This window comes from Phyllostomus discolor, chromosome 9 (assembly GCF_004126475.2).
Source record: "Phyllostomus discolor isolate MPI-MPIP mPhyDis1 chromosome 9, mPhyDis1.pri.v3, whole genome shotgun sequence".
In the NCBI taxonomy this organism is placed as follows: Eukaryota; Metazoa; Chordata; class Mammalia; order Chiroptera; family Phyllostomidae; genus Phyllostomus; species Phyllostomus discolor.
This window is the reverse complement of record NC_040911.2, coordinates 89,325,071-89,346,306: the sequence shown is the minus strand read 5'-3', so window position 1 is coordinate 89,346,306 and position 21,236 is coordinate 89,325,071. Positions and strand designations below refer to the sequence as shown.

The window sequence follows — 21,236 nt, the reverse complement described above, 5'->3', positions numbered from 1 at the left end:
GTGGGTTCCAACCAGAGCAGTGTGGGGGGTGGGGGAGGAGGCGACATTCCTCCACTCTGCAGGGTAAGTCAGGCTTTAGGGGAAGTGGGAGATTTGGCCGAGCAGAAGGGGGAAGGGGCACTGGCAGGGCCCAAGGTGACTGAGGGCAAGGAAGCCCCTGGGACACTGCACTGCCCACTCTGTGGTCTCCAAATTTCCAGGACCCCCCAGCTGGGCCCTAGATGCAGACGTACCCCCTTTTCCTTTCTCACATGCTAGGTCTTTGTCCCACTCCCACCTGCCTCCTGGGCCAGGAGGAGCTGGCATCAAAGAGATGGGGCCGACCAAGCCTGAAGCTCCCAGTCCGTGTGACACAGAGCAGAGAAGCCCTATAGCTGCTGGGCTTCCTGGCAGGCTTCCTGGAGGAGGTGATGCCTCCCTCCACTCATCCTCCTCTTGTTTCCTCTGAATGCAGTTTGAAGGTGATATCCTGGACATCTGCTTGACGCTCCTAGATGTCAACCCCAAGTTCCAAAAGGACAGTGGCCGTGACTGCTGCCGCCGCAGCAACCCCGTCTACGTGTGTCGGGTGGTGAGCGCCATGGTGAGTGGCAAGGCCCAGCCCAGGGGCCCATGAGAGGGTGCAGTAGGGGTATTCAGGGGATGGTTAAGTCTCAGCGAAGAGAGCTTGTATTTCGAAAGACAAGATTTACCCAAATGAAGATATTGACATGTGATTCCTCAAAGTCATTCGCTCGTTCATTCATTCGGCAGATATTTATTAAGTACCACCATGTCCTATGCACTGGGGACACAGCCTGTTGTAAGACATGTGTTGGGCTAACTTCCTAGAGCTCATGCTCTGGTGGGAGGGAGGGCGGAGACAGACATGAGCCGAAATGTCGTGTGAACAAGTGCAGAGTCATAAATAATGACGCAGGCACAGAAGGAGCCCAGCTGTGTGGGCATCTGACCGCAGGGCCCAACCACAGAGAAGGCTGGGGACCTCCCTAAGCTGCTCTAACAACTGGGAGGAGGAGAGCATTCCAGGCGGAGCGTGCAGGGAGCGGCTTGTACAAAGGCCCTGAGGAGGGGCTCACTGTGGCGGGTTTGAGGAGCAGAGGGGAGGCCAGTGTGGTGGCGCACAGTGCGGAGAGGGAGCAGGGTGAGGGTGGGGCTGCGGAAGTGGGCAGGGGCCAGACCACTTTGTGGGCCGTGGTCAGAAGGCTGGGTTCTATTCTCGAGGGAGCAGGGATTGGGGGAATCACACAATCCGAGCAGGGGACAAAACTGGCCTTTGGGTCACTCAGGTCACTCCGGGTCACAGACAAATCCTCATCTCCAGCATCACCTCTTCACCTCCTCCCTCCCCCTTCTGTTTCCTGGCCCCGGGCTTCAGTCCCAACCCTCTCCGATGCACCACAGTCTGTCACTCCTCGGTACCTTGCACCTGCTGTTCCCCCACCCTGAAACTCCCTTCCCTGCCTTTTACACCCTGCCACACTGGTGCTCAGCCTGGCACAGCTGCCACCCTCACCCTGACTTGGTCCCCCTGATGGCCTGCTGGTTGCAGGTCAACTGCAACGATGACCAGGGAGTGCTGTTGGGACGCTGGGACCAAAACTACTCGGATGGTGTCAGCCCCATGTTCTGGATCGGCAGTGTGGACATTCTACGGCGCTGGAAGAACTACGGCCTGCAGAAGGTCAAGTACGGCCAGTGCTGGGTCTTTGCTGCCGTGGCTTGCACAGGTAGGTGGGCTGCACACCGGGACGTGGGAGGGCCTGGAACCTTCCCTCTGCTCCTAGAACCCCACAGGGGGGCACTGAGAGCCCTGGAGTGGGATGTGCTGGGGACGTCATTTGGGAGGCAGCGCGGCCTTGGGGTTGGGAATACGGACTTCAGAGCCAGGCGCACCTGAGTTAAAAGCCCCCACTTTTGCACTCACTTGCTGTGCGACCTTGAGCAAATGACTTCTTTCTGAACCTCCGTTTCCTCATCTGTAAGAGGAAAACAACAGGACCTACCTCCCGGGGAGGGGGGTTGACATACAGCCGCTCAGCATAGAACTTGGCCCAGTGCAGGTCTCGCTAGGTATGACTTATTAATAACTCGACAATAATAATACCCCCACCAACGCTGAGGAAGAGAGCACACTTTTGAAAATGCAGAGGAGGAAAAAAATAAAGCAATTTAAAACCAAAAAAATAGAAAAATAATTGCTAAAAAATATTGAAAATTGGAGCCCAGAAGAAGGTTGGAGGTTGTGCTGGGGCTGCCGGCAGTGCCCAGGAGCACGGGCTGGCGTTCCAGGCCGCGGGGAACCTGGGAACTGGAGTCCAGGCCTGAGTGCAGGCCCCAGCTCAGCGTCTTCCCATCTGCATGTTCTTGAGCGAATCACTTACCACCTCCGAGCCTCAGTCCCGTTATACATAAAATGGGCATGACAGTGCCTTCACCCTGGGGTGGCTGTAAAGATTAAGTGAGTTAACATGTGTGAAATGTTTAAAATGATCTCAGATGCATGACAGCAAATGTTCAGGCAGTGCAGCTGCCTATTAGTACTATTATCACTAGTATCGCTATTATCGGGCGGAGGAACAGGCTGATCTCAGGTTTCTAGTTTTGCTGACTCTGAGACCAGTGCTCAGGCCCAGAAAAGGGTCCCCAGCAGCCTCAGCACCATCTCCCACGCTGGTAGGCTGGGTGGGGACAGCCCGGCGCCAGTCGCCAGCTGGACGGTCCCTGCTGTTCCTTCCTCATCACCACCACACCATGACCGTCTGCACCCTGGTGACCTCTGGGTTCCTCTTTCTGGTGGACACTCCTCTGTCCTGGACCCTTTCTTCTGAGAGGCCCAAAACACATCTGGTCAGTGAACCCCACGGGCTTCCTGGAGAAACGCCCCCATCCGTGGTCTGGGTCTCCAAGCTCTCCTGCAACTGCCTTTGTCACCCTAGGCTGTGACCGCCTGCAGGTTTAGAAGCGGGTCTTGCCCTTGACCGTCCTCTGTCCCCATGGCCAAGGCTGACTCAGGTCCTTGCAGCCTCCTCCCAGGCGTGGTACGTCATGGAACCAGGGAAAACTTGGGCAAACCAGGGGCTGCCTGACTCCCTTGGTCCCAGTGTTTCTTTAGGGAAACCAAATGGTGGACTGGCCTGCGGGCACTGGAGTCGGACTGCCTGGTCTCATCTCCACCCCGCCTCCCACCCCTGCGTGAAGGTGGGCAAGAGAACTGGCATCTCCAAGCCTCAGTTTCCTCATCTGTAGGATGGAGACGGTAGTGACTAAGCTTCACAGGCTTGTGGGCCCCAGGGAGATGGGCCTTAAGCACCGTCTCTGGCTCAGGGTAGGTTCCGGTTGGGGGTTTTCAGGGGAAGCTGTGCTTCCTCGGCTGGATCCCGGAGCACTTTCTCAGCGCCTGCGAGCTGGCCAGCACTGCCTGGACGAGACGTTAGCAGCGCTGGGCTCCATGGCACTCTTAGCCGGTCCGCCCTGGCCCTGGGCAGAGAGGCTGCCCACGCCCAGCGACTCTGAATCATCACACCGTCCTGACAAGCTGCTAATATTAGCTCCTCCGAGAGGAGGAAATGGGGGCTCAGCAAGGGGAAGTGGCTTGTCCAGGGTCACACAGCTGGTGAGTGGCACGGCTGGGCTTGGCACCAGGTGTGCTGAGGATGAGGCTTTCTAGGATACCATCCCTGGGGACAGGAGTGATGCCTTGCTCCTTGGGCAGTGGGGACAGGAGTCTGGTGGCCCGGCAGGGGGGGCAAGGCCTAAGGTTGGGACACCAGCCCTCACTTAGGGCAGCAGCGAGCCTGGCCTCTGCCCAGGCCTCAGGGCACAGGAACCAGGCAAGAGGTGGAGATTCAAAGCTGCTCCCCTCCCTCCCCCTGGCGCCCGCACACCTGGCTAGGGGCCAGGGCCATCTGGGAAGCTCTTGCCCTGGTTGATGGTGGGCAAAGTTCACATCCCCCGCCCCTCCTCCAGACTCAGCCACTCAGCCTCAAAACTAAAAGTAAAACAACAGCCCTGTAGGTTATACCATTAGTAGGGGAACCTACTTTTTTGTTTCACTTCTTTTCTTTTTAGATATTTACACTCCTTGTCCTATCCTGAGAGTATGCTACTCTTACAACATATAATAACTAAAAAGCACACAAAAAATGAGGAAGCAAAACCCCTCATGCTTCTACCTGTCGGGGTCACCCGGCACCGCCCTTTGGGAAGGCTCAAACCTGGGTTGTCCTTCCCCCCTGTCTGCTGATGCCAGTCCCCACAACCTCCGTGTGCTCTGGTGGAAATGCGGGACCCTCCGCGTCCACAGTGTGTCCCGACAGGTCTGACCCTGCGGCACCTGTACCCTGACCCCATTTTAGAGAAGAGGAAATAAGGCCCAGAGAGGTGACGGGACTGGCCCCAGGCCACACAGCCGGAGGCAGCCAGGGCTTGACGGGACAGCCTCCTGACCTCTGTTTCCTCTTCCGCCTGTTTCACCGCTCACTCCTCGCTCAGAATCTCTATCATTCCTTCATTCCCTCCCTTTCTCTTCCTCGCTCTACGTCACCTACACCTTCATCCCATTTGACAAAATAGTTCATGCCAGGCCCATGCTGGGCTCCGGGGATGAGAAATAAGACCCATCCTTCACAAGCCGGTGCATTGAGAATGAGGATGAGTCCCCAGACTTGGTATGAGTGCAAACGATGGGGCAACTTAAACCTGGTGGGCTGGCTTTCTGGTGGCAGGAACAGCACCTGCTGATGCCCCTGTGGCTGGCAGGAGTGCAGAGTGCTGGAGGAGCAGCAAGGAGGCCAAGGGGGCTGAAGCAAAGTGTGCAGGAGGCAGCCAGGTGCCAGACCCTGTGAAGCCAAGGGACCACAGCTGGAAGTCCGGCCTCCATGAGGAGCGATGGATGGCTTAGCAGAGGCGTGTTGATGTAGATCTGCATTCTAGAGTCATGTTCTATCAGCTGTGATATGAGGGGGACAGAAAGGACATGGGGTGACTAGTGAGGTGGGCACCGTTGCCCAGGTAGAGGATGGCACACACCCTCGCCACCTGAACCGAGGGCACAGTGTTCAGTGGGGTGCAGATGCGCACGTGGGGGGCAGATGTCTTCAGGCGCTCAGCTCCGCCTCTGACGCCTCTCCCCGTCGTGTTCCCCCCTCTCCTCCTAGTGCTGCGGTGCTTGGGCATCCCCACGCGCGTTGTGACCAACTTCAGCTCGGCCCACGACCAGAACAGCAACCTGCTCATCGAGTACTTCCGCAACGAGTTCGGGGAGCTCGAGAGCAGCAAGAGCGAAATGATCTGGTGAGGCGGGGCCCAGGGCTGGGGCCAGGGCCCCATGGTGTCCTGGGAAGGACCCCGAGGAGGGAGGACTTCTCAGAGGCAGTTGCATCTGAATTGGGTTTAAAAGCTGAACGCCGTTTGGACAAGGGGAAACAGGGCTTGGGAAGGGCTCTCCAGGCAGGGGAACAGCGCGCACAAAGGCCCAGAGGAGGGAAAGCCAATGGGCAACATTGCTGGGAGTCTGGAATACCAGGACAGGGGGTCTGAGCTTTCAAAGGCAGTGGCTCTCACCCCACCGAAGGTGTCCAACTGGGAGAGGGACATGCCAGTGACCTTGGAGGAGGTCTGGAGGGAAAGGTTGGAGGTGGGGGCTGGGGTTTGGTCCAGGTGGCTGGTGCTGAGGCCTGCCCCAAGGCGGAGCCTGTTTTCCAGAGGCTGGAAAAGAAAGGATGGAGCGAGAAACTAGGAGGTCACCTCAACTGAACTTGAGGAGCCACTGAAAGGGGAGGGAGGGGGAGGAAAGGAATCGAGAATGACTCTCAGCACAGGATGAGCGCCTGCCTAGGGTGCAGAGAGAGAGGAGCCAAGAGCAGTGTCAGGGAGCCACGCTGGGCTCAGCTCAGGACAGGCCGGTGTGGACTGCCCCGAGGGGAGGTGACTGGAAGTTTGCGGGCAAGTCCCGGCCGACGTCCCCCTGCATTTCCCAACAGGAACTTCCACTGCTGGGTGGAGTCATGGATGACCAGGCCGGACCTGAAGCCAGAGTATGACGGATGGCAGGCCCTGGACCCCACGCCCCAGGAGAAGAGTGAAGGTGGGTAGGTGTGTCCCCATTACCTAGATGAGGAGACCGAGGCTCAGAGAGCACTCCCCCAGAGTCCCTCGGCTGGAGAGCACAGAGCTGGCATTCTAAGCCAGGTCTGGCTGGTGCCAAACGTCATCGGCTGGTCCGCTCGAGGGTGGGGGACCCCACCGGTGTTTGACGATGTGCTGGTTTATCATTTGAGAAGTCACTCATGCTCACTGCAGAAAACAGAAAATAAGGAGAAGCATAAAGAAAACGTCAAAGAGCAACTCTGTCCTCTCCCGTGAATAGAAGTATCACTCACACTCATTCACAGATTCCAGTATTTCCCCACTGTATTCTCTCTGTATATGAGCGTGCAGGTGAGCGAGAACAAGGCAAAACCGGTGAAGCCAAAAGGGTCCTTTCTCCAAATGTTTTTAAATTCGTAGACTCCGATACCTAGGCTTTACAAAGTAAGCCGATTGCACTGAAATATAGCTATCAAAAATATTTAAAAATAAATTTGTAATATAATAACACATGCTGCCCATAACAAGATCTAGTGATAGAATTAATACATTTGATAACTTGGGGCAGAGATGAGCACACGTGGTGTCTCCGGATACGTGGGGCCACTATAAAGCGATATGAAAATATCTGGGTTTTACGGGCGACGACTCGTAAGAGCACCTAAGATTACGGTTTGTCTGCTTTCACAATCCAAGGAAGTGCTACCCGAGTACTGTGAAAACCAAGATGTCCTGTTGTTTCCCATCCAGGCTCACGGGCCCCTGAGTTCTATTTGTTGCTCCTTAGGGGTCCGTGGACCCCAGGTTAAGAGCTCTGGCTGCACGTGGCCTTTTATGCTGGCTTTGTTACTTTTCCATGTGCCGTTCACACGTCTCCATCGGCTAGTGTTCTGTGACTTGAATTTTAATTTCAGGTTACTGGGTTCCCTCAAATGGATACAGTGTAAGGTAGTTACCCAGCCTCGGTCCTCGACTTCCAAATCCGTGAGCAGCTGGAGGCGGTGGTAAACCACACGGAGGTAGTCGGCAGTGGCCCGTGTGTTGCACCAGACAGATGCCCAGCTTCCTCAAATACCGCTGGCTGCTTGCCTCTCTCAGCTCCTTAGGGTGCTTTGGGATGTTCTTCTATTTTACTTATTGCTTACAGAGCATCTAGGGTGTGCCGGTCCTCACTAGGTAGGAACAAATACCATCCCCACATGAAACTGAGGCTCAGAGAAGTTAAGTAACTACCGCAACATCACACAGCTAATAAGAGCTGTGACTCGCACCCTAAAAGCTGGGCTCCAGCGTCTTCATCCTTAGTTCTTACCCTCTGCTGCCTTCCTAGCAGTGGAGTCCCTGAGTCAAAGGGCTTTATCCTCTGGAGAATTTCTGCCACGTGTGCCTGAATCGTGGAAGGTTTTGGAGGGTGCCGCCCTACCCTCACCCCAGGCCCATGTCTCCTTCCTCCTCCCCCCAACCAGGGACATACTGCTGTGGCCCAGTTCCGGTTCGTGCCATCAAGGAGGGCGACCTAAGCGTCAAGTACGACGCACCCTTTGTCTTTGCCGAGGTCAACGCCGACGTGGTGGACTGGATCCGGCAGAAGGATGGGACCATGCACAAGTCCGTCAACCACCGGCTGGTGGGGCTGAATATCAGCACGAAGAGAGTGGGCCGTGACGAACGGGAGGACATCACCCACACCTACAAGTACCCGGAGGGTAGGTGCCTGACGCCTCCAGCACTGCCGTGCTGAGCAGCCGCCCGTTTCCCCAGCCCTGTGTGTGTGCTATTTGGCCACCTGCGTTCAAGAATGACCTGTGGTTCCTCTCCATTCCCAGAAACTCCTTGGAAACAGGTGCAAACTTACCAAAGGATTATTAGAGGATTATTATTAGAGGATTATTTGTTTAGGGAAAGGATTCCACGTTCCACAAAGGATTCCATTGGGTCTGTGAGCTTCACTTTTTTTTTTTTTTTTTTTTGGTTGGTGGGTTTGACTCAATAAACCTGCAGGGAATGGCTGCTGAAGGGGAGAGGCGTGGATGCTAACAGAGAGGTCAGGGATGTCCGCGCCGTGTGCTAACAGCACTTACCAGCTGTGGCGCCTACAACTGGAGATGAGTAATTCCACCCTTTGTTATCACAACATGTTTGCACCAGAGAGGCTGGGAGACGCGGATGGGCTGTGGAGGAGAGGTTCCTGGGGCTCCGTCACGTGTGTTTGGGCGGTATTTCTCCTACAGCCAGGGGAGCCGCGTGGAGGAGGATGGGGAGGGGTTCAATCAAAGAGAAATGGACCAGGAGAAATTTCAAGATAAGATGGGTTCGATCAGACACAAAGATGAGGCTTCTTTCTGTTACCCATGCTAAATCGGTAGGGGGGAGAAAGGATGTAGCTTGTTTTAAAAATTGGATTCGAGCACATCTGACAGCCAGTCCCGATATGATAGATATTTTCTAAGCATCTACTGAGTGCCAAGCGCAGCTGGGCTCACCGAGATGACTGAGAAACCACAGCCCCACCCACATCTGACCCCCACCGACCTCCCAGAGCTGCCTGGGGGTTAGGGATTAAGTGGCCGTGCTTTCGGGTGTAAAGGATAACGCGGAAGGAAAAGACGCTTTCCTTGGCCTCTGAAAGGCTTAGAGCTGATGGTTTGATAGAAGGAGTAAATATGAACCTGATAACACCTGGGGGGCAGGAAATGAAAGGAGCATAGAGTAGAGGTAAACAGAGCATAAAGGAGGGGCTGGAGTCACTCCTGCGGCAGAGCTCCACAGGCCGGGAGCCGAGGGAAAGGGATTCTGGGAGAAGTCATCCCCCAGGGCAAAGGCTCGCAGGTGAGAAAGTTCGCATTGTCTTGGGGCTTACTATGCGCCCAGCACTATGGTAGGCTAAAGGGTATGAAATGAAGGAAAGTAAACAGTCTTAATCCTCAAGCAGCTCAAGAGGGTAACCACAAAAACAGAAACCAATTTGGTGAGCTAAATCACTGTAATGCTCAATAGGCAGCTGTGAAATTCCAGAAGACATTGTGACTGAGTCACCCCGCCATGGTGAGGCTGCTCATCTGGTTGAAGCGTCATCCTGTGCACCAAAAGGTTGTGGGTTCAATCCCCAGTCAGGGCTCATACCTAAGTTGTGGGTTCAATTCCTGGTCGGGGCGAATGTGGAAGGCAAATTATCATTGATGTTTTCTTTCTCTCTCTCTAAAATCAATGAAAACATATCCTCAGGGTGAGGATTAAAAAAAAGGAAGACTTCCTGGAGAAAAGGCCATTTTGGGCTGGGTCTTAAGGGATGCCTAGGAGTTCGCTTTGGAAAATAAAGAAAATATTCTTTCCTCCTCCTGGCACAGAAGTGTAGAGAAGGCACTCCTTCGGGGCTGCTCTGAGTCACCAGGACTCTGAGAGGCCGGCTCTCTCGGCCCCGGCCCCGTTCGCGTTGGAACAGGTTCCAGCCACGGAGACGCTCTCCCGCCTGTCCCCACAGGGTCCAAGGAGGAGAGGGAAGCCTTCCAGAAGGCCAACCACCTGAACAAGCTGGATAATAAAGAGGAGATGGGGGTGGCCATGCGGATCCGTGTGGCCCAGGGCATGAAAATGGGCAGCGACTTCGATGTCTTCGCCTACGTCACCAACAGCACCGACCAGGACCACACATGCCGCCTCATGCTCTGCGCGCGCACCGTCAGCTACAACGGCGTCCTGGGGCCCGTGTGCGGCTCCAACGACACGCTGGATCTTTCCCTGGAGCCCTACTCCGGTAAGGCCCTGGTTCCCGGGTCAGTGATTGGCGCTGACAGAAGTGCTAGGTAGTGCCCTGAGCGCTTAGCCTGCACAGTTCACCTGACGCCTGCACGGCACGTACTCTTGGTTGGGCTCTGTCCTGCACAGTTATAAACATCAACCCATTTAATTCTTGTAACAAAAGTGGGAAGCAGAGTCTTTTATTGCTTCCATTTTCCAAGTGAGATGGCCGAGCACAGAGAGGTTAAGTACCTTTCCCAAGGCCACACAGTTAGGATGTGACAGGACTGAGATTCGAACCTGTACTCTTCACAACTACCCTGTTTTGTTCCCTCTGGTGTTCTCGGGGCTCCTGACTGCTTTCCCAGATTCTCTACCGCTCTCTCCCAGCTAATTGTTCCCCTCGGGCTCCAGCAACTCTCCCACCCCCCACCGGGGCCTCTGCCCTCCGGAGGTCCTCAGCCTCTGGGAAAAGACTCTCTAGACCACTGCCGCCCACAGAACCTTCTGCAACGTGAGTTGCGTGTCTGTGCTGTGCGGAGCGGGGGCGGTAGTTTTGTGGGGCTCCTGGGCCATGTGGCTGGCGCAACTTCAGAACTGAAGGTCTCACTTCACTTACTTTGAACCGCCGCAAGGGGCCAGAAGCTGCCACTTAGGACAGCGTCGCCTTAAGAGTGACGGGAGGACCGTCCGCCCTCTGCGGGGAGAAGGGTTTTCCTCCTAGCTCCGACCACCTCCTCATAGACAGCCCCACACCCGTCCTGGCCTCCCCGAGAGGCAGACCCCCTCCCTTTGCTCCTTAGTACCGGGCTCTCCCCCGTTTGGGGGTAACTAGCCCAGCCCTCAGCCCTGGGCAGAGTCTCTGTCGTTCAAACGTCCTCGTTGGATGCCTGCACGGTCGTCTCCTTGGTTCCTCTTGTTGCCCAGCTTTGTCCCTGTGCCTAGTTACCTTCCTTAAACTAAGCCTGAGACCCTGAGAGGCATTGTGGCCTCACGGAGGACGCTTAGTTAAGGCAGCTCAGAGGCGTCTCCTGTGCCCCAGCAGCCCAGGCCCGCCTTCTGCGTGGGGGCAGAGGCACGAGGGGGGCAGGGGGGTCACGGAGCTGGGAGAGGCCCTGGGAGCAGGAAGTGAGACACTGACTGTCCTCTGAGGGTCCTGAGGGTTGTGCCACCTGGGCAGTGGGCCGCCTCCCTGAACCTCCGCGTCCCCATCAGACACAGGGGAGTCATGACCGGTCGGTGTGGGACTGTCCCACTGGACAGAGGCTGGCACATGGGAACGAGTATTCCGACACACAGACCTGGTGGCAAGGCCCAGGCCAGAGTACTCTGTGTCTGTGAAGCGTCAGCCCCCCACCCCGGCCGGCCAGCCCGAACGTTTCCAATCCTTTATGACCTCGGCCTTGGCCCCACGGGCCAGCATTGGGCCATCCACTTCTGAAGGAGACCTGTCTGCATTTTGGGCCAGGGGTCCGTGGTACTGGCAGCACCACCTCCTTGTTTTGTCTTGGGCACCACGTGGGCACCCCTGGGGCTGCATGCCCAGAGCAGACACTTGGTCAAGGGTCCCTGAGAGGGGGCCATCCCCTCAGTGATGGAGTCACTTGGCACCGGGGCTGAAGCCCCAACACTTACACCGTTGAAAGATGTTATTCAGGGGCCAGTCAGACTGGCTTTGAGTTTGGCCACTGCCACCTCCTACACGCACGACCGCGGACAGGGTGGCGATGCTCCCTGAGCCTCATGTGGGACTCCTCCACGCACTGGGGCGGCAGCAGCCCCACCTAGGGGCCCCTGTGAGGACTGAAGGAGGAGATGTGTGCTCAGGAGACCTCTGCAAAGTGTCACGTGGTGCCTGGATGGGGCGGAACCTTCACTCCTCACTGAGCAGAGGAGCAAACAGGCGTGGGGCGGCTGAGAAGTCCCGTGGACCTTTCCTGACCACCCACTGCGCCCGACAGAGGCCTCAGTGCTGGGCTCCACGGTGTGAGTCCCTACTAACCTTGATGGCAGAGAAAGGGCCCAGGCTGGTCCAGGCCTAAGTGTCAGCTGTGGGGGAATGATCAGGACACCCAAGTTCTAGTTCAGGCAATTCTATGGGCAGGCTGTGGGCTCCTGGCATTTCTCTTCTCCATCCCCGGCCTCGTGTTCCTCATTTGTACAAACTGGTTTGTCTTTGAGGAGCCCTTCCAGCCGCTTTGTTAGAATCCACACGAGTCATTTCTTCTTGGGCTCAGCAGCACCTCAAAGGGAGGACGGGTCCTTCCTGGAGTGTGTGGCGTGAAGCGAACTTCAGCCTGTGCCGGCGATGCCAGTACGGTCTCCTCCTGGGCCCCTGTGGAGCCCGCTTTGCCTCCCAGACACCGGTGGGCCCCTGGAGCATTGTTCGGCCAGGCCTGTCCATGCTTCTCCTCTTCCCGAGGAAGTGTTCACAGCAGGAGAGGTCCCTCCTGCTCTGTCATCCACCCCCAAAGGGCACCGGCCACAGGGAGAGAGCGGAGGTCCTGCGTGGTGTCCACAGGTGGCCAGGCGGAGCTGGTCCGGGGGCCCTGGTGTGGCCTCCAGGGGCAAGCTCAACCTGAGGCTGATTCAGCCGCCCTTGAAGATCACACACTTGGTTGAGCTGCCAGTTATTCTTCGACGATAAGATCTGGGGGATTTCCATGCGCTCCTGGATAGGAAGCCAAGCAGAACAGAATCCAGTCACCCCCACCCCTGACCCCGGCCTCCTTGCGCTGCAGCTTCTCTCCCTCCCCCTTCCTGTCCCACGCTCACCCCTCCAGGTGGGCCACTGGGGATGCAGCCAATGTGGCCTTGGCGATCGCACCCGCCCGCCCCCGGTGCCTTCCGGAGCAAGGCAGATCACCTAAGGAATGATTGGCTGCTGCACACCCCTTTCCTTCTCTCGGTCAGCATCTGGCCCGACATCAAGGCTGGGGTCCCTGGCGGGCAAAACAGCTCTCAGAGGTCCAGCCCACCCTGGTTTGGCCTCCTGGAAAGGTCACTCGTTGGGGCCGTGCCCTCGGAGCTTCCAGGGGACAGCGTTTGCTTTCTTTCCTGTGGGGCTGGTCAGACTTTCCACTCTGCCCCACCAGGAATTTTCACTCCTTTCTGTCCCTTTTGGCAGTGGATTGGGTTTTCTGCCCCCGGCGTTATCTGAACAGAGGTTGGGACAGATCTCCCCTGGGAACGAATGGATAGAGGTCTGGGTACACCAATGCAGCCTTTTCCCCAAGGTCGGGGTGTGCGCCCCCAGGGGGTCTGCCAAAGCCCAGACCTTGGCTCCCGGCGAGAAAGGGACTCTGAAGTCTTCATGGGTGGGGGAAAGGCCTGGGACCTGCCCAGACATTCGCCGGCGGCGGGGTGAGCTCAAGCACGTTCCTTCCCCTTGCTATGCCCGTGGAAATGTGGGGGATGGGTGGGGGGAGTCTCAGTCACTAAATGTGCCTCCCCCACCCCTGCAGAGAAGAGCATCCCCCTTTCAATCCTCTACGAGAAGTACTGTGACTACCTGACGGAGTCGAACCTCATCAAGGTGCGAGGCCTCCTCATCCAGCAAACCGACAACAAGTACCTGCTGGCCGAGAGGGACATCTATCTGGAGAACCCGGAAATCAAGATCCGGGTAAGCAGAGGGCTGGGCAGGGCTGGGAGCGGGCCAGCCTCATGCACCTGCATCCCTGCGCGCTCGGGCTCTTTGACACCTCAGGGGTCCTCAAACCCTGGCGTCATCCAAGTACGGCATCGTGAAGCCAAAAGAATTTGGGACTTACGAGTGAATCCTAGAATCTCAGAATGGTAGGGTCATGGAAATGAGGGATTTTAGGGTCACAGATGCTTAAAAGCTAAACTCCTAAAGCTGGAGGCCCAGAGCCTGGGCCCTGGTGGGGCAGGTGGGGCAGTCGCTGAGGCCTGACTGCCTGGCTTTGTGGCCAGGGGGCCCCGGGCATGTCGCTGTGCCCCTTGTTGCCTCAGTTTGTTCATCTGTAAGGTAGGCGTTGTAAGGATTAAATGTGCATCCATAAGAAAAACAGAGCCCCATCCAGCGCATAGTAAGGGCTCAATAAAAGCTGACTATTGTCATTGTCATGGTCCTTGTCACAGTGATTCACTCTCAAGGAGCCGCAGCCCCAGAGCCCCCAGGGCAGCAGTTACAAATGAATGGTGCAGCACGGAGGGGGAGGGAGTGAGCACGGTGCGCCAGTCTCCCGGGAGCTTGCACGTTCCTAGCTCAGCGATCCTTATGAGAACGCTGCAGCCAGGCATTGCTCTTCCGTGAAGAAACCAAGGCTCAGAGAGGGTAGTGACTTTCGGCGGGGTCACACAGTGAAGAAGGGGCTCCAAAGCCTGTGATCTTCCCACTCCAGACCCTAGAACAAGGGAGGCACTATTCCTTCTTTGGCTTGTGTGGAGCCTCCCCTGCTGCTCCATGAAGGAGGCCTGGGCTGGTGTCATCACCTGCTTTTTCAAGATGAGGAAACTGAGGTACAGAGGCATGGGGTGAGACTGGCAGAGTGGAGGAGGCTTTGTTCAGCAAATATTGGGCCAAATCACAGCAGATACCAAGATGGTCCTGCCAGGATCCTGCCTGCCCTTGGGGGGCTCTGGTCCCCCTCCCTCAGTGCTACCCCTTACATCTGCCCTGTGCCCTGACCCAGATCCTGGGAGAGCCCAAGCAGAACCGCAAGCTGGTGGCTGAGGTGTCCATGCAGAACCCACTCACCGTGCCCCTGGGAGGCTGCGTCTTCACTGTGGAGGGAGCTGGCCTGACCGAGGAGCAGAAGGCCGTGGAACTGTAAGTGCCGGTCACTCCAGCTTGGGGGCCTGGGGCGGAGGGCAGATGCCCATGCGGGGCACCAAACTCCAGCCCATGGCTCGTCATCTCATCTGTCACATACCTACCTACCAACCTGACTCTTATGCCCCAGGGTCCCCTTCTAAATGCTTTCAGGGCAAAGTTCCCAACTTCTTATCCTCAGTATACACACGCGCTAGCTGGGTTCCCTGCACGTGTCTCCATAAACCTAAACAATTACACATTCCATCGCTAAGCACTGGCCCCCAACATACAGGCCTCACATAAATGCAAGCACAGGTACCCTGAGTGTCTACACATGTGTCTTAGACACTTATCTATGGACACACACATATATGAGCATAGGCACGTCTTATTTTTTACTGAATTATTGTCAGGTAAGTTACATGCAATAAAGAACACAGATCACACAAGTACAACTCAATGCATTTTCACGCATGTGGGCACCTGAGCACACCCACTCTTACCCCAAGCACTCTGTGGGCTTCTCTTGTGTGTGTGAGCGCACACGCATGCACACACACAGGCCCCTCTACGCATAGTAGGGCAGATTGCCCAGGGCCTGCCAGAGCAGTGAGCACGTCCATTCATTACTGTCATTTGCTATTACTGTCAACATTAAGCCACACCCCCGTGGACACAGAGGTTCTGTGCTAAGTTCTCAGGAGTCGTGGGTCACCCCAGTCTGCCCCCATCGTGGGGACCAGGCCTGGGCATCTCCTCAGCCTCTTCCTCTCTCTCCACAGCCCAGAGCCTGTGGACGCGGGGGCGGAAGCCAAAGTCAGGGTGAACCTGCTGCCTCACCACGTGGGCCTCCACAAGCTGGTGGTCAACTTCGAGAGTGACAAGCTAAAGGCCGTGAAGGGCTACCGGAATGTCATCATCGGCCCCCCTTAAGGGGCTCCCTTGCCCAGCCCCACCTCAGCTAGCTGAGAGCCCTCAACTTGACCGCCAATCTTTATCCCACACTAGTGAGGAAAATTTGCCCCTCCTTGGACCCCAGACCCATGTCGCCCCCTGAGCCTGGTTTCCTACCCCCCTACCTGTGAGCAACGTTCTGTGCCTCCACAGCGGGAGCCCTGGCCTTGGTTGACTGGGCTTGGGATCAGGGAGAAGGGACCCACGCCTCCCCCTCCAGCCCAGATGCCACTTGGAAAGCAACTGATCACCACCTGCCATATTGTTTGATCTATTCCATAGCCCCTTAGAGAAAAAAAAAAGACAAAGTGCCCATTGGCCGGATTGGGGAACTCAACACCCTGGTATGTCCTGTACCCCTTCCCCAGGGGCCAGCACAGGTGGCGATGGGGAGGGTCCCAGGTATAGGCAGGCTTGAGCTTCTCCCACAGTCCCTTCCCCTCCTCACCATTGTGAAGCACCTACAATGGGCCAAGTGTATCCTGCACTTGCTGGTGCCCACGCAGCCACCAACCCTTTTAATCCATCGCCATGGGAAGCTGCAGGGTGGGAGCTGCTTTCTCAATGAGGAGACTGAGCCTCGGAGAAAGGCGGGGCCCGCCCTGCCCAGGTGGGCTTGTGGGTATTTGAAAGACCAGGTCATATGAAGTAATGGGAACGGAGCACAGGCCTCCTGACTCGGAGTCCAGTGCCCTGCTCCTGACACCAGCCCTGACCTGAGAATGCCAGCAAGACCCTCTGGGACCTGATCCGAAAGAACCCGTTTGGGGTGAGGAAGTGGGAAAGGACTGGAAAGGGTCAGAGCCCCAAGCCCGGCCAGCCAGTGCCCTGTCCTCTCTGGGCTCTGGTGTCCTCACCGGTCAGTGCAGTGGCTGAACCGGCTCATCTCCAAGGGCCTCTGAGCTCTGCACACCTGATGCCTTGTAGGATCCAGCCTTGCACATGACGACAAGTCCTGCTCCCTGGTCTCACAGAGACGTAGGCCTCACGCCCAGGATGTTTCTAAGAGTGAAACCAGGCCCAGGCCCACTGTTCTGCCCCCAGCCCTAACCAGGACCCACACCTTCCTTCAGACCCAGTTCCAGGGGCAAAGAGCCCCGGAGGCCCCTGTTCCACCCAGGAGCCTCCCCACCGCCATGCCTAGATTTCACAAGGGCCTTCACTGCCTGTGCTGATCACTCACCCGCAAGGCCGGTCCCTCGGCCACCCCCTCTTCGCAGGACCAGGCCCTGGAAAACAGCTCAGGGAGCCTGTGAGTTGTCATCTCTGACTTAATTGCCTGCAGTCTCCACGTGACTGGGCCTCCCTAAGCCTGGACGAGGGAGAGAGGGGGCATTCTCTATCTGTAGTGGGGTCACAGTCTCCAGGACCCCCCAAAACGCGGAGAGGGCCTTGGGGAAAGTCACGCTGATGCATGTAGAACCTACTGCTTTGCACAGGGAAGAATCACAAAATGAGCCAACACGCATACATTCTATATAAATATTGCTCTGTTTTTCCATGATTTATAAATGCTTTTGAGTTCCACGCGGATAGCAGCTAGCCTTTTGAGCCACAGGGAGCGAGCACTGAAATAAAGAGTTTATTTTTCACATTCTAATGAAGTCTGGTCTGGTCCTTTTCATGCTTTTGAGCGGGGTGGGTGGGTGAGCTCATTCACAGCAGGACAGGCCAGGTCTAAACTTGACTGACATTCAAGGCTCTACACAGTCTGGCTCCCTCTCCAGCCTCTTTTCCAAACAAAACGTGTTTGGGCCACAGTGAACTTCCTGTATCTCTCCAAACACCCCGTGCATTTGCCAACTTCTCAGCTTCTGCATGGGTAGTACCCTAAACCTAGAGTGCCCTTCCTCTTCCTTACCCATCTGGTGAGCGCCTACTCATCCTATGCAGCTTAACAGGAAAGTCACCTCTTCTGTGAAGCCTTCCCAGATTTTGTCTCAAGCCCCCAGAGCCCCAAGACATGGACCAACTCAAACATTTATCTGAGAATTTTAATTCCATGTTGGTGTATCTCTCCCCCTCACCATTCCATCTGAAGTCCCTAAGGGTGGGGACCAAGTGTCACTTAAACAGACACTAATAAATGCTGAATTGGTAAATCAAAGTGTTTGAACTCAGCTCTCACAAAACCAGTGCTGTCCAAAAGAAATATAACACACACTACAAATGTAAGCCATACATGTCATTAAGATTTTTTTTAGCAGCCACATTAAAAAGAGTAAACAGGAACAGGTGAAACACATTTCGATGTATTTTATGTAATCTAATATGTCCAAAATATTGTCATTTCAACACATAATCAATACAAAAATTATTAGTCAAAGACTTTACATTCTTATTTTCACGCTAGGTCTTTGAAGTGTGGTGCATATTTCACACTGACAGCCCATCTCAGTTCGGAGAGCTGCATTTCAAGTGCTCACGCCTATACACTTCTTACTTTGTCCTTTATTATTGTAGTGTGAGTTACATACAGTAAAGAACACAAATCACTCACGTGCAGCTGGACAGCCGCAGGTGGCTCCTGGCCGCCGTGTGGGGTGGGACCATGTCTAGTCTGGGGTTCCAGAATTGCAGGAACTCGGTCATTCACCTTGCCTCCACCCCCCCCCCCCCCCCCCCGGTTCCCCCGCCGCTCGACTGACCGGCCGCTGATAATGCTCCTGGATTAAACAATAATGGAAGACAGTCTCTGGCCCTCGGGAAACTCGTGTTAAAAGACATGATGAGCACCTGAAAAATAAATCTAAACGAACACCCATCATCATGTTATCTGGGGGCTGTATCCTTCTGTTCCTTGAACCCTACATCCTGGGTCTGGCCTGGATTGCCCAAACAGTCTACCGGTTAGTAACCCGCTGGCAAACGGAAACCACGGGACTTTTTCAATCAGAGACCGAGTTCATAAGGGAAGTTGATTCCAGAGGCATGTGAAAGAGCAGATGGGGGAACGTGACCCAGCAATCAGGCAGGACCTGCCCCCCTGGCCAGGCAGGAGCCCATGAGTGCATCTGCAGCACCCACCTGCTGGGGGCGCTGTCACTGTAGCCTGGGAACCGCAAAGCCTGCTGGGACGGCAGGGCCAGCTGGAGTCGGCTGCGGCAGGAGCCAGAGGCAGGCTGGCACCTCTCCTGCCTTCTCCCCACTGGCAGACCCTAATCAGAAACTCGTTGGCAAGCAGCTCTGGAAAATATTATTTGCAGGCTCCAGCCCCCTGAAAACGGAGATGGCTGGGCAATTGCAGGTGGGGAAGGTGATGGAGGTGAGCAGTTGATACTCATCGCTGCTTCCTCTGCCAGGAACACGCTTACCATTATCTCCACCTCAGGAACTCTTACTCAGCCTTCAAAACCCTGCTCCTCCATGAAGCCTTCCTGGGCTGCAGCCAACTGCTTCAACCTCCAGGTCCCCTCAACACCTTGCGGACAGCCCTTCACATCACTCAGGGCAGGATCAGAGCACAACCCACACCTGACAGCCTACTCTCTACAGGCAGGAGTGGGGCTGCCCCAGCCAGATCTGCCAGGGCTAGACTGGGTCAGCAGCCTCGCCTGACCAGCCCCTAAGCCTGCTCCAGCCCTGGGGGCCCAGTAGCCAGGAACCCAGGAAGAAAAAATGCCCTGCTGGTCACGTGGGCCCATTTTACAAACAGGGAAAGTGAGCCTGGGTGCTTGCTCTCCAAACCAGGTGTGAGGCCTGAGTCTGGGTCCCTGGAGCACAGTCCCCAAGTGCACGGTCACATGGCAGCTCAGCGCTGCTGGGTCCCCATCCAAGAGCAGCCCCCAGCCCTGGTGTCAGGGGTCTGGAGTCACACAGGGGCAGGATCTAAGCCCGGCTCTGCCGCGGATCCACAGTGTGGCTGCAGGCACGTTCTCAGCCTCTCGGCTGAGTGAGGATGACGGGATGCCCACTTCCGTGACTGATGTGCAGATTCAATGTCATGGTGCCCAGAAAATGCTGAGCTGCCCCTAGCACACTATGACCCCAATAGCCAGCTTTACTCCTGGCAGGAACCTTCACATGTGTGGCACTATTTACTCCTCAAATAACCTTCGGTTAGCATGCCGTTCCCCTCATTTTACAGGTCTCACTGCAGAGCTGGGACTGGAGCCCAGGCCGCCTGCCCTCTCTGGATCACAGCCTAGCCCAGAGGAAGCTTCATCTCCACGTGAACCCTAACCCTTCCCAAATTGTTCTAGAACGCAGGGGGCAGAGGCCTCCATGCAAGCCCTGTTGGGAGGTCTGATTGGGGCCATATTCCCAGCCCTCCAGTTCCTCTCCTCTCCAGCTGCTCTTGTTGGCCTAGGAAGCCTGCCAGCTCGCACGTGGGTCTCAGGCCAAGCCTGGAACGACAGAATGCTGATAGGATCTGGGAAGGAGACACAGAAGGCCGAAGGCCAGGCAGGGGCCGCCTGAAAGCGCGTGCACCATGAGGCCAGGACGGGGTCAGCTCCCCCTCCTGGCCTCCCGCCCCAGCAGGCCTGTGCAGGGACACTGAGACATGTACCCGGGAAACCGTGAAGCCCTGTGCTCTGTGTCAAGAGCCGCCGTAGGGACCCATTACAAGCAGAGGATAACAAAAACGATGCCTCGCCCAGCCTTGAGAACACAGGACCTGCAAGGGTACGCAAGCAGCGAATGCCACAGAACTAAAGTCAAGCAAAGGAAGCAGACACAAAGGCTAGTGTCAACACGGCCCCACCCACGGAGTTCATGACCAGGCAGAACTCATCTGCGTGTGGGAAGTCGGGGCTGTTTTCCCTGGTGGGGGACGGACTGGACTGGGATGGCTTTTATTTTCTTCACCTGGGCGCTGGGTGAGCAGGCACATTCGGCCTGTGAAAATGTGCCAACTCCATATACATATAATGCATATAATGGTCCTCTTTTTGTATGTGCGGCCTATTTCAATAAAATTTCAAACAATTCAGTCCTCGGAGGTTCTAAATTAAGTCCAAAGCGGGATGGAAGAGGTGGGGTACCCAAGTCCAGAGTTCTCTCCATTTCTCCTTCTGGGCGTTGGGATACCAGTAGGGTGCCCCTCCAGGGACATTGTGAGACTTACACGGAATGCTCCATGTGTGAACACAGGACCGTAAGGGCTAGGATGTGTGTGTCTCATTTGCCGTGAACGGTGCGTGGCCCGTCGGTCAGCGGTACACACGCTGACCGAATGAACTTCATGCTGGAGTCTTATGCCCCCAGCCAACCCTCAGAACAGGCCACAGAGATGACCATCCCACTTCCCCAGTGGGCAAGCCAAGGTTCGGAGATGTAGGACGGCTTGCTGGATGTCCCCTGGCACGTGGATGGCAGAGCGGGAGTCAGAACCCAGCTGACTCTCGCCCGTGGCATCCCGCAGAAAGGCCTGGGAAGTGGAAGAGAAAACTTAGTCCCCAGAGGCTGGCCAATGGAAATGGCGAGTCTTTCCCCATCAACACCCCCGGGGTCCGAGAAAGCCAGAGCTAGAAGGCGGGGCTTGTAAAAACAGGCACCACGTGACCCAGCAGCCCCACTCCCAGGTTTGCCCTGGGAATCGGGAAGGAGAGCGCGTGGCCACGCAGAAAGGTGTGCAGGAAGGCACACGAATGTCCCCAGCAGCATTACTCATCGTCACCAAGAAGTGGAAACAAGCCAAATGCCCATTGACTGATAAGCGTGTGATAAAATG

General features: G+C 56.1%; 1 protein-coding gene across 1 annotated transcript in view; it reads left to right on the top strand.

Moving 5' to 3' along the window:
* Positions 1–17,159, top strand: part of TGM2 (transglutaminase 2) — a 31,086-nt gene extending 13,927 nt beyond the window's left edge. The window contains exons 5-13 of the mRNA XM_028524237.2: positions 455–583; positions 1,553–1,730; positions 5,160–5,295; positions 5,985–6,088; positions 7,557–7,796; positions 9,572–9,844; positions 13,293–13,453; positions 14,487–14,623; positions 15,391–17,159. Coding sequence (XP_028380038.1) covers positions 455–583; positions 1,553–1,730; positions 5,160–5,295; positions 5,985–6,088; positions 7,557–7,796; positions 9,572–9,844; positions 13,293–13,453; positions 14,487–14,623; positions 15,391–15,541 — 1,509 coding nt within the window. The 3' untranslated portion in view covers positions 15,542–17,159. The remainder of the gene's footprint in view (positions 1–454; positions 584–1,552; positions 1,731–5,159; positions 5,296–5,984; positions 6,089–7,556; positions 7,797–9,571; positions 9,845–13,292; positions 13,454–14,486; positions 14,624–15,390) is intronic.
* Positions 17,160–21,236: the final 4,077 nt, after the last annotated feature.